Here is an 11,743-nt window from a genome sequence, read left to right as displayed (position 1 = left end):
AGAATTAAAAGGTCTGTAGCACCTGTGTGTGGGTGGGGCCTAAATACGTACTTTGCCTCTTTCTGAGGGTGTGGCCTAAGCACAGGTTGCAGCGTCTTTAAGGGCGTGGCCTAAACACTACACGCCTTCTAGGCGTGGCCTGAGCAGTAGGGGCGTGACTTCAGCTGAATGCTCCTCCTGAAAGCCCCTAATGCAGAAGAATAGCCGCGTTCTAGGCGTGGCCTGAGCAGAGGGGCGGAGCTTCAGCTGAGGGCTCCTGGAAGGACTATGGGCGGTGCCCAAGTACGAGCCGAGATGTGGGCGTGGTGTTCGCAGGAGGGGCGTGGTTCCAGCGGTGGCTCCTCCTGTACACCGGCCTGGGCTGGCACACCTGAGGGGCGGGACCTCCGGTTCGGTGCGCCGTGCGCGTTCCTCGGCACGACGGTTGGCGGCGCATGCGCGCCGTGACGTCAGGTGCGTGGGTCGACGGAGGGTGCGCGCGCATACACCGGTGGAGGCCCAGGAGGAGGAGGCGGAGGCCCCGGGGAGCCGCAGGCTGGAGGTGAGAGACCCCTCTGGGTGGGGTCAGTCTGGAGGGGGCGGGGGCAGGCCTGGGAGCCCCCGGAGGGCAGCGGGCCGGCAGACGCGTCACCTCCGGGAGCACAGGGAGAGGAGAGGGGCTGGTGTGTCCAGACCTAGGGGACTGTCCCGGCCTCCCCCGGTCACCGTGACCGGCGAGGCCAGGGGCAGAGGAGGGAGGTGATGGGGTCAGACAGCTGCTAGGCACCCAGCTGGCTCCAAGTGTCAAGAGGCCCCCAGAGAGCAGGCGAGGAGCTGCAGCCCCCTGCTCATGGCAGAGGGTCCCAGCACCACTCCAGGCAGGCACACTAATCTCAGGAGAAACCCGCCCTGGAACAAGAGGTGGGTGACATAAGAGTTGGGTGACACAACACCCCCCTCCAGAAACAAGAGATGACACAACACCTCCCCTCCAGAAACAAGAGATGACACAACACCCCCCCTCCAGAAACAAGAGATGACACAACACAACACCCCCCCTCCAGAAACAAGAGATGACACAACACCCCCACTCCAGAAACAAGAGATGACACAACACCTCCACTCCAGAAACAAGAGATGACACAACACCGAGATGACACATCACCCCCTCCAGAAACAAGAGAAGACACAACACAACACCCCCTCTCCAGAAACAAGAGATGACACAACACCTCCCTTCCAGAAACAAGAGATGACACAACACCCCCCTCCAGAAACAAGAGATGACACATCACCAAGAGATGACACAACCAGAAACAAGAGGTGGATGACACAACACCCCCCCTCCAGAAACAAGAGATGACACAACACCTCCCCTCCAGAAACAAGAGATGACACAACACCCCCCCTCCAGAAACAAGAGATGACACAACACAACACCCCCCCTCCAGAAACAAGAGATGACACAACACCCCCACTCCAGAAACAAGAGATGACACAACACCGAGATGACACATCACCCCCCTCCAGAAACAAGAGAAGACACAACACAACACCCCCTCTCCAGAAACAAGAGATGACACAACACCTCCCTTCCAGAAACAAGAGATGACACAACACCCCCCTCCAGAAAAAAGAGATGACACATCACCAAGAGATGACACAACCAGAAACAAGAGGTGGAAGACACAACGCCCCCCCCCCCCCCGAAACAAGAGGTGGATGACACAACACCTCCCCTCCAGAAACAAGTGATGACACATCACCCCCCCCTCCAGAAACAAGAGATGACACATCACCCCCCCCCTCATCACCCCCCTCCAGAAACAAGAGATGACACAACACCCCCCTCCAGAAACAAGAGATGACACATCACCCCCCTCCAGAAACAAGAGATGACACATCACCCCCCCCCCCGAAACAAGAGGTGGATGACACAATCAGAAACAAGAGGTAGATGACACCCCTCCCCTCCAGAAACAAGAGGTAGATGAAACCCCTTCTCTTCAGAAACAAGAGGCAGATGATACACCATAATCTACCTCCTGCTAGCACCCTTTCGCTCCTCCAGCCCCCTCCACCCCCCATATGGTTCCGCACAAGACAATCGTGCACTCTGCAAGGCTCTCATGACTGCCCTTCCTGTATGTTGTACTACACACAGGACTTCCGAACCAATATGTATACCTATGATTATATGAGATTCCTTTATTATAACTGGTGTAAAGCTCCCCGATACCCTCTGGGCTGGCTAGCGCTATATAAAACTCCTTAAATATATATATATATATATATATATATATATACATTTTTTTTAACTGGAGCGGCGGAAAAGCGGCAGACGGTCTTTCGGTCGACCCCCCCCCCCCCAGCCATCCTAATATGGCGTTGTGTTTTTTTGTGTGGATGGCGGGCGGTTCGCGCCCCCGAAGCCGGCGGTGGCTACTGCCGGCGGCGAACCACCAGCAGGGATGTGGAATTCCTATAGCCCGACGCCCAGGACATATTGTTTGGGGTCAAGGGCAACAAGTTTTAATGTGTGTTTTGTCCTTGGGACAAGTAGGCCCAACTCCCTGCAGCACAAACCTTTGTCTGCCAGTTTACAGTGCCACATTCCGGGTCCGGGAAGGGCACTGCCTGCAGTCAAGTTCATATTTGTATGTATTTGTTAATGCTGTTCAAACTTGTATTCATGGTTCATTAATTCAATGCCTTTATTATTAGGGTGAGCGCTCAAAGTAAATGTAAATTCTGACTGCACTACTGACAGTGGTTCCAGTATAAAAATGTGTACACACGGTTTCAAAGTTTAGCAATATGAGGCTATGCATAATGCTGCCAGAATGTGATTAGATGCAAATATTTGCAGCGGCTTGAAAGCAAGATTAATGATTCTTTGCTTTCAGTATAAAATGTTACTAGAAAAATAAAAGTAGGGAAAAAAAACATTTAGCTAAACTACTGTAAATTTTCAGGTACCATTTCTTTGCAGCATCATTTAGTAACATGTGTTGATGCATGCTAGTATTTACCAAAAATATTCATATTGGAAAATCGGTGTAACCAGTTTCAATAAGATTATGGGAAACATAAAAATAAACAAGCGTTGGCAAAGCCAGTAGGTCTGAAATTGGTGGTCAGCTTTTTAGATTTGGCAATGCATGACTTGTTTTGACACGGTTTTTGTAAAACCTTATTGATCTGAGAGCTGCCGGGCCCTCACCATTGTAACAAACATTGGCATAAGCAAAAATTGTTTTTGGTCTAAAAAAACACACACACTGCCACATTAGTTATTGGCACTGAACAAAACTACTTTGTGTGCCGATATGCTCCTTGTGAAAGAGCAGAATGCTGTCACTCAGTGAAGCCAGCCGATACACACAGAGAGAATTTTAATAAACACAAAAGGTCATGGTTAACGGCAGACCAAATTAGTGGCCCAATTATTAAAGAAAGTCTCAAGAGTGCACTCTTGGTATATGTCCTTGAAATGAGTGCCGCTATATGGCTTTTAAGAATTTGCCAGAATTTACAGAAGTAGGGCAAGAAATTGTACTCCTAGAAAATATTTGTGAACTGAATTTTAGCATGAGCAAATATGCATGTGTAGATTTGCTCATGCGAAAACCTGATTGTTTGCAAGTTAATTTTCCCGCCAACCACTTTTTTCCCAACTCTGGAAGGTTTAAGCCTGCCATTATCAGGAGTAAATTTCCAACATTTCTCAGTATAGGAAACTATTAGTGAAGAGTTGCTGAAAACCCTTAAAACATGCAAGTTAGTAGGTTTGCACAGACTCAAAAGGGGATTCCAACCCTGGAACTATTGCTTACCACTACCTTCAGTCCCAGTATGTAGATCTGCCGTAATGTGGCAACATAAAGGGATTGCTAGTATTCAAATACTACTATGGTATGAGCCCTGGCATAATCCGAGAGGCTATATAAGAGCTCTCATTTAATGAGATTGCTGCCATAATTTGTCAGCGAACTACCTGGCACCAAAGGGACAAGTGGATTTTGTTACAGGACAAGTAGATGTATGAAGCAACCTGCCCCATGGACAAGTAGATATATTAATAAATTCCACACACCTGCACCATTCATTCTAATGGGCCCCTTAGAAACAAAAAATATTGGAGGGCCTCCCACATCTCCTGATTTAGTACAGCATCTTTTCTGACATCAGAATAGCACTAACCCTAATTAAATTCGGGAAGGAATAAAAACTCATACCTTCAAGGAACAGAACTGTAGATAAGCGGACTTCTCACCCCGTTCCACTGGCTCTACCTCCTTAAACTGTGCCCCACTGTAGCTTGGTCTTTTGCTACAGCCAGGTATGCGCATTAGATACCTAACCACAGGTCCATACATTTCACATTTTACACATCTTTTGGCAGCATTGCCAGTTTCAGAAATGAAACACAAACATGACTGGATCGTCCTGTTAGATGCTTGTATTTAGAGTATGTATTTGTATTTATTTCATAAAATGTTTTGAATATGCAATGTTTAACTCTTTCTTGGATGTTCCTGCTGAACCAGTTGGCCCAGACAGGCTGTGATAAGTACCATTGTAGAGAGGGGCATTCTGGATGAAGAAGAAAACTGCAGTCGCATTAATATGTTATGTATCATGGCAGAATTCTTCAGAGCACTGCACTGTTATGCCTTTGGCCACCTTTAATAGAAATGTCACCTGTCTCAAGTACACAGGAACGCTGTTAAGTTAACGGAGCTTGAATTATTTTAGAGGTTATTTTTATTGTGACATTTTCTCACACAACCTATCTTGAGTACAGAAGGAAGAGAATCATACTGATTAACCAGTGAGGCATCAAGGACTGATAATCCGGAAATCAACTCTACTGTAGAGGTGCTTTCATTTTTTTTCCTCCAATTCATTTAGCTTATCCTGTAATTTTTCGGACCGCTTATTGGATTGCGTAAGGAGGCAATGCCTGTGAAGGTACAACACCTTCAGCAAGATGAAGGGCCTGTGGATGAAGGGCTAGCCAGATTTGAATTAAGTTTACTTACAGGCTAAAAATAATTTGAAATGTGTGGGGGAGTTGACCAACAAAGCATAGTTAGAAAAATGATGGTGACTGCATTTAACAATTCATTGTCAAAATTAGTCTATATGCGAGTTTGGTTTCAGGCTTATTATCTTTTCCAAATATAATAACGTTGATTGCATACTTTGGCAAATCTGACCTTTGTCCAGTGCTTTTGAAGTCCTCAGTGTATGTTGGAATCAATAAGTTTTTTCATACTGTATCAAGCTTGAAGGGTGTTTCAGTTTATCTTGATGCCATGAGGCCTGCTTTTTTGAGGTGCTGGTGTTTGGCATTTTTCGTAATGCTATCAGTCAAGTTGTTGCAACATGTCGTCCTGCTGTTTGCGAAAGATAGCCAAGTGTATATCCAAAGACTAAATGAAACAACATTCATACTCTTTGTGAATTCCCACAAACTTTGGATTTTGTATTCGTTCACTCCTGCTTGGAGAAACATTCCTCTTTTCTCCTAGTCTTGTGGCCACAGCCCACCATGGTAAGTTTGTCACGGTGACCCAAATATTTTGGGTCTTGATTCTGAAGGCAGATTATGTTTTGCGAGTTTTCAGTTGAGGTTGCATGTCTAAAGCTATCTCTAAACAAGTTTTGTGAATAGACCTTATTTGCAGTGCCACAACGTTGCATGTAAGCCCAGAGATGTAGGTTCCTGGGTTACTGCTGTGCTTGCCTGAGTGAACAGGGTAATAAAGAGGCGACCGTTGCTTCTGCTTTGGGCTCAGCCCGGCCTTGAAATGAGGCATGTCATTTGACATTTTAAATACTTAATTTAAAGCTGTTTGTTGTGTGTTGTGAAAAGAGTTAGAAATGTTGTGTACTAAAGTGAGCAGTGTGTTGCAGTGAGGTGGCCGCGGTTTTCAAGAAAGAGAGAATTTTAATTTTTTTTATTTTTTATTGAGCAGAGCAAGAGGGACATTACAATAATACAATTTACAGGGAGTGTAAAAACCACATTTGATAAAAACATACAAATCCTGAATAAAACCATTACCATGAAAATGCAAAGTAGATGCAGAAAAGCATATAACAACCATCACATGACAGAATGCCCGTTTTTCAATAGGGAGTTTTAAAAAACACATTTAATCAACATATACCGATCATACATTAAGCCAGTGCAGAAAAAGTGCAGAATAAGTAAATTGCAGCAATAAGCTGGCAGAGTACCCATTTTCCAAATACTCTTAAGTTAATATCACAACTTTTTACACACATACAGTTCTGGCTTGTTAAAGTGCTATAGTCATAAGAGCTTCTATACCGTCATAATTTCAAGATTGGCTAAGTAATTCTAAGTCGCAGTGAACTTTTTTTATAGCAACCACCCGCCTTGCATATGCTTCTTTAAATGTCCTGGTTCGTTTCATCTTGTTTAGCCACCTCGCATCTGAGGGTGCTTCCGCCGACCTCCAATTTTGAAGAATTAGGGAGCGAGCATTCAGGGAGGAAATAGCTAGAAAAGTCTCCTCCGCTTTTCTCAAGTTTGTCCCAGATCTCGTAATACTGAAGAGGGAGATCTCTGTATCCATCCGCTTCTGAATCGCCTGGCTTATTGCCGAAAAAAATCCTGCCCCAGAATAACCCTAACTTTGGACAAGTAAAGAATGCATCTAACCAAGCCCATTCCTCCTGGCAACGAAAACATCTATTCTCTACTTCTGGATATTTCTTGTTGAGGGCTTTGGGAGCATAGTATGCCATCCACAGGGACAGGAAGGCCATTCTTTTAAAATTGGCAGCTCTTAACGTCTCACTCCCTAACAGAGATATGGCCTGCCACTCTTGACTAGAAAAGGCACATTGAGTTTCCCGGGTTACTCTTTCTAAAAATTTCTCAACCAAATAAGACTCACTTTAGTTGCCCACCCCTCTAACTTTGGCTCCAAATAGATTTAGTCAAAAGATTGTATTGATTAAAAAATATATGATCTGTAAATATAAAAAGAAAACAGGCTTACTCCGGTTGCTGCATCTAACCTGAACCTCTTGCCAGGTAATTATTCTTTTTGAATTAAAAAGCGCCCCAGCTTTTCTAGACCACATTCCTTCCAATTTTTAAGATGACTAGAATGAATTTGGAGACCCAAGCTTTTACATTCGCCTAATTTCAGATAGTGGAACCCAGAAGAACCAGCTTGCCTAAAAAACAGAACCGCAGTCTGAAGGAATATTCCAGTAGAGTTTTATATCTGGACCTCTTGGGGAGTTTAGAGGTTTTTAGAAATGTTGTGATCTGCGACCCAGATTCCTTCATAATTTTATCCAAGAAAAAATTGTCTAATAGACCATTTGATAATATACGAGCCGTTAAATCTAAAATAGCCATTTCATAATATGTACGGATTTGCGGTAATGCTAACCCACATTGATTGATATCAAGTTGTAGCACCAAGAGTTTGACCCTGGGGGCTTTCTTTCTCCAAACAAACTCTCTAAACGTAGATTCGAGCTCTTTAAAGTAACTACTATTACTTTTTATAGGTTTATTTGTAAACAAAAAAAACAGTAGAGGGAGTGGATATTTTGATAAAGGTTACCCAACCTATCAAGGTTAACGGTAGAAGCAACCACTTATCCATCTTTTTTTTTTAGAAGTTAGAATGTGTAGAAAAGAAATGGACAACATGAGCCCAAAGTAGGCATATAAGAGAGACCATTGGACAATTATGACTTTTTGCGAAAATAAAGTGTAGAATGCCGTTCTTAAAGTACTTTTTGCTACGTTGAGCTGTCATTTTTTATTTTAACAAGTTAATGTAAGTCCTTTTTAGTTGAAGGCGCATACCTTCCACGTTGAACATAACTGCTAAAAGAAAATATAGAAAACTGAGGCTGAACCTTGAATACATTTGAATTGATTAATCACTTAAGTTGTGAACATAAAACCGACCTGATCAGAGTTGTGGTAATATCGGAGAGGGACAGAGGGGTACAATAGCATATCTTGTTAGCACACATTGTTTTGCGGTGGCTGTTCATTTCTTCATTGGTCATGCTCCACATTGGCCCGCCAGGTTGTCGATGGTTGAAGTTCTGCTGCTGCCACCATTCCAAGGCACATCCTTTATGGATTTGTCTTATTTGTATAGCCTGGACCAAACCACAGGGAAGTGGAGTTCTGCTTCTACAGTCAAGTGACCTCTTCACCCAACTATTACGCCATTTAAACCTTAGTTTTTCAGTGAATTTCTATATACTTTTTTAAACTGTAAAGGAATTTTTTTAACCCTGCTTTACTACACCTTCCCCACGCGCAGTCTTTGCCCTGTGGTCGGACCTGCATGTGACAAGGCTCTGAGGGCGCCCAGGGACCCCAGGAGATTCTGTGCAACATGTCAAATATTTTTCGGGCATCCCACTCTCTTTTACATCGTGGGTCCAAGATTTTTATTTCATTCCTGGAATGACCTGTGGGGGAAGTATTCTTTGAAAAAAGTGACGCTAGTTGCGACCCTAGCTGTTGCACTGCAATAGAGGGAAAAAAAGTCTTCCAAATACTCCAATGTTTAATATTTAAACCAGGTAATCCATTGTAAACCAGTCTCTTTTAAACAATTATACTCATCATCATCTTCATGCGTGTTTAAAGTCAATCCGGAGACAGTTGAAATTCACTGGATATTTTATTTATTCATTTTCAAACGTTTTCTGTTGCTAATCCAAGCTATTACATAAACGTGTGCTTTTAACAGCATTCCATATGACCCAATGCATTTCGAACCAGTAGGGTTCTTCGTCAGGGGTTGCTGAAAAAGAATTAAAAGAGAAGTGTGGCTCAGTGGAGAAGTGTGGCTCAAGTGGTTGGAGCGGCAGACCCTGATGCAGAGGTCTGGCCCGGACCAGGGTTCAATTCCCCGCCTCAGCGGGTCTTGGGCTCAAATTTCCCCGGTCCTTACAATTCTCGCCTCGGTGCCTATTCCAATCATGGAGTCCCACTCTGTAACTCTGGGCAATAGCTTGCTTAATCTCCACAACGGCCCCTCGCAGCGGGATGCCTGGCTTTCACCTTGGGGATGCCCAGTAATGGGTTATCTCGCAGGGGAATACCAGGACGGGTTCCCTAAGCAAGCGCTGGGACGCTTTCGGGCAGCCATGCGCTTTACAAATCAAATTTCATTTCATTTCATTTCATTTCAAAAGCATACACTTTTACCATCTACTCAAACATCGCAGGCTTAGTGAATGCCAGAACAGAAATTATAAACCCGTAGAAAATGCCTTAAAAAATACGTATATCCCCACCCTCGCAGTGTCCCAAAACAATACAAAAACAAAAAAGCTGCAAAATCTCCTCTGATGAACACAACTAATAAAATGTAACCAAATCTGTCAAAAGTGCCCTCCACAGTCCCCCCGCTATTCTCTCACATGGCATGCAAAAACTAACTAAAGACAACCTATCGCATTTACATAAAGCAAAAAAAACCCTAAAAAACTTTTACCTAGTGAAAGCTGAGCACGGTATGTTGATCTCGTTATGCCTTCTTTCTTTCTGAACAGTATCTGAAACATTGCTTACTTGCTCCTAGTTTGTTCTTTTAACCGCTAATGCAGGTGTTCGCAATCAAACCACATGACTCTCCTGTTACGCTCGAAACATGCTTATTGCTACTTCAGGTCCCACAATGCATTGTCCCGTGCTCCATGCCCATAATGAAAGCCCGCTCCCACAAATCCACCACAAAATTATTGCACCATAATACGTAAAACAAACAAATCATGATAATAAACAAAATCCAAACTCATAATTAATTTGCCTTGAAGTTACATTAAACGTAAGCCTGACTGAAACCATTCTTAAAGTGTGTTACACGAGTAGAGTCTTTGAATTCAATGTGCTTCCAATCTGTGGAATGTGCTGTTCGTCAATTAATCCTTGTGAACTCTGATCGAATTCACTGTTGGGAAAGTATGGCATGAAGGGGCCCTCGTCGGCTGGCACTGTTTATACCAGAGTAATTAGCTTTATTGTGGTTAGTCAAAACCACTAAAACATCTACAGGAGAAACTCATGAATGCCTTTAAAAGATTGCATTTTGAGTTAAAAATTCAGCTAATGATAACATTTTAAAACATTTTTACAGTATGTTAAAACTATTCAGATAAAGCTGCTAACACACAAAGTGGAAATGAACTAATGTAAAACAGGGTCACAAAGCTTTTTAAAAAGGACTTGTAAAAAGTTCACACAGCGGCAAAGGTCAGATATGTCCGTCGTATTCAGACAGCTACTGGCTGCTTTTTGTAGGTGTTTGATTGTTGAATAACATGATCTGCTTGATATAGATACTCCTCTCTTTACTATAGCTTAGCAGTAGTACAGAAGGTGAATAAAAGACTAGTGTTCCTCGGTGAACAGACTGCGCTTTAACAGCTTCGCTGCTAGGTCTCCCCAAGTGCTAAGCCTCTTTTTGGCTATTTGGTCTAGTTTGCACTTAGGCCCCTGTAACTTTTTGACCACATAAGGTATATGGGGATATTTAGGACTTGTAGGTTCACCAAGAACCCGAGGAACCCTGAGCCAGTTACTGAGCAGCGTCTTGCAATGGTTTTTCATTGTGTACCGGGTATATAGTAATTAGTTTCGGAAAATATAAATAGTGAAAAATCGGTATGAAAGACACCTGTTTATTTCTGAAATGGGAACAAAATATAGAGTTTTTAGAAACAGTAGCTATTTGCACATCTCCGAAATTGTGGGTACCCATACTAGCATGTGAATTATAGGACATTTTTCAAAGTGACTTCTTTTTTACACATTGTCGTTTGGCAGGCAGAAATGCAATCGTAAGTCAACAGGTAATAACAGTTGCTCTACAGTTGCTCTACAAATATGTGTTCCCCTAAGTTTCCCGGTAAAAATGGTGCCTCACTCAGGGGAGGGGAATTCATATCGCCCGACGCCCGAGACCTGTTGATTTCTGTTAGGGGCAAGAAGATTTAATGTCTAGTTTGTCCGACGGACAACTAGACATTAAATCAAAGTAAACGGCGATTTCCCTGCTCGGCCCCGCCCCCACAGCTATCATCTCGGTGAGGGGCTGGTAGTGTTCTGTCAGACGCAGCTTCTCTTCCACTACTGGTTGTAGCTTCTGTACGCATGCATCGCTTGTGTATTAGGAGTGCGCACAAGAACAATGGTCTGCCTATGGCTGCTCAATTACTAATGCCATAGCATGCGTGATGGCATGGGATGCCGAATACAGAACGTAACATTTATTTGCCTTGTTGGTAGGATTCTAAAAATACGTTTTTGTGTTTTCCTAGCTGCTAATGTCTACGTGGCTAGTGCTGAAACGTGGACAATTTTGCTCTGCAAGCACACGAAGTAGGGAAAAGAGGCGGTAGAAAGAGAATGAAACCGGGATGAACAAGGAGAGGGGTCTTTAAGAGCGTAGTGTCTGCATTTTTTTTTGTGTAGTAATTGCCACAATTATACAAGAAGGAACTCCATATAAAGTTATTTTAACTTGTTTTAGGTTAAAATAAGAACGCAATATAAAATGGGCTGAGGCACGGTAAATACTTTCTTCCATCTGTTTGGTTGTCCGTTTTCTCTCTTTCCTTTGGTGCAGTTGTCTAAACAAATCGAAAGTTTGGTGAATATTGCTCATGCCGGAGAGTGAGTTTGTATTTAAAATCCTTAACTACTGGTGCGCCCTGAAGCAGTCCTGCGTGGGAC

General features: G+C 43.4%; 1 protein-coding gene across 1 annotated transcript in view; it reads left to right on the top strand.

Annotated features, from left to right (window-relative positions):
* The first annotated feature begins 396 nt into the window (after positions 1 to 396).
* Positions 397 to 11,743, top strand: part of LOC147667594 (palmitoyltransferase ZDHHC5-like) — a 483,616-nt gene continuing 472,269 nt past the window's right edge. Inside the window, exon 1 of the mRNA XM_086948798.1 lies at positions 397 to 541. Within this exon, the coding sequence (XP_086804924.1) occupies positions 435 to 541 (107 nt within the window). The 5' untranslated portion in view covers positions 397 to 434. The remainder of the gene's footprint in view (positions 542 to 11,743) is intronic.

Source organism: Lissotriton vulgaris, unplaced genomic scaffold (assembly GCF_964263255.1).
Source record: "Lissotriton vulgaris unplaced genomic scaffold, aLisVul1.2 SCAFFOLD_409, whole genome shotgun sequence".
Classification (NCBI taxonomy): Eukaryota; Metazoa; Chordata; class Amphibia; order Caudata; family Salamandridae; genus Lissotriton; species Lissotriton vulgaris.
Note: the sequence above shows the minus strand (reverse complement) of the source record. Positions and strands in the feature narration are given on the sequence as shown.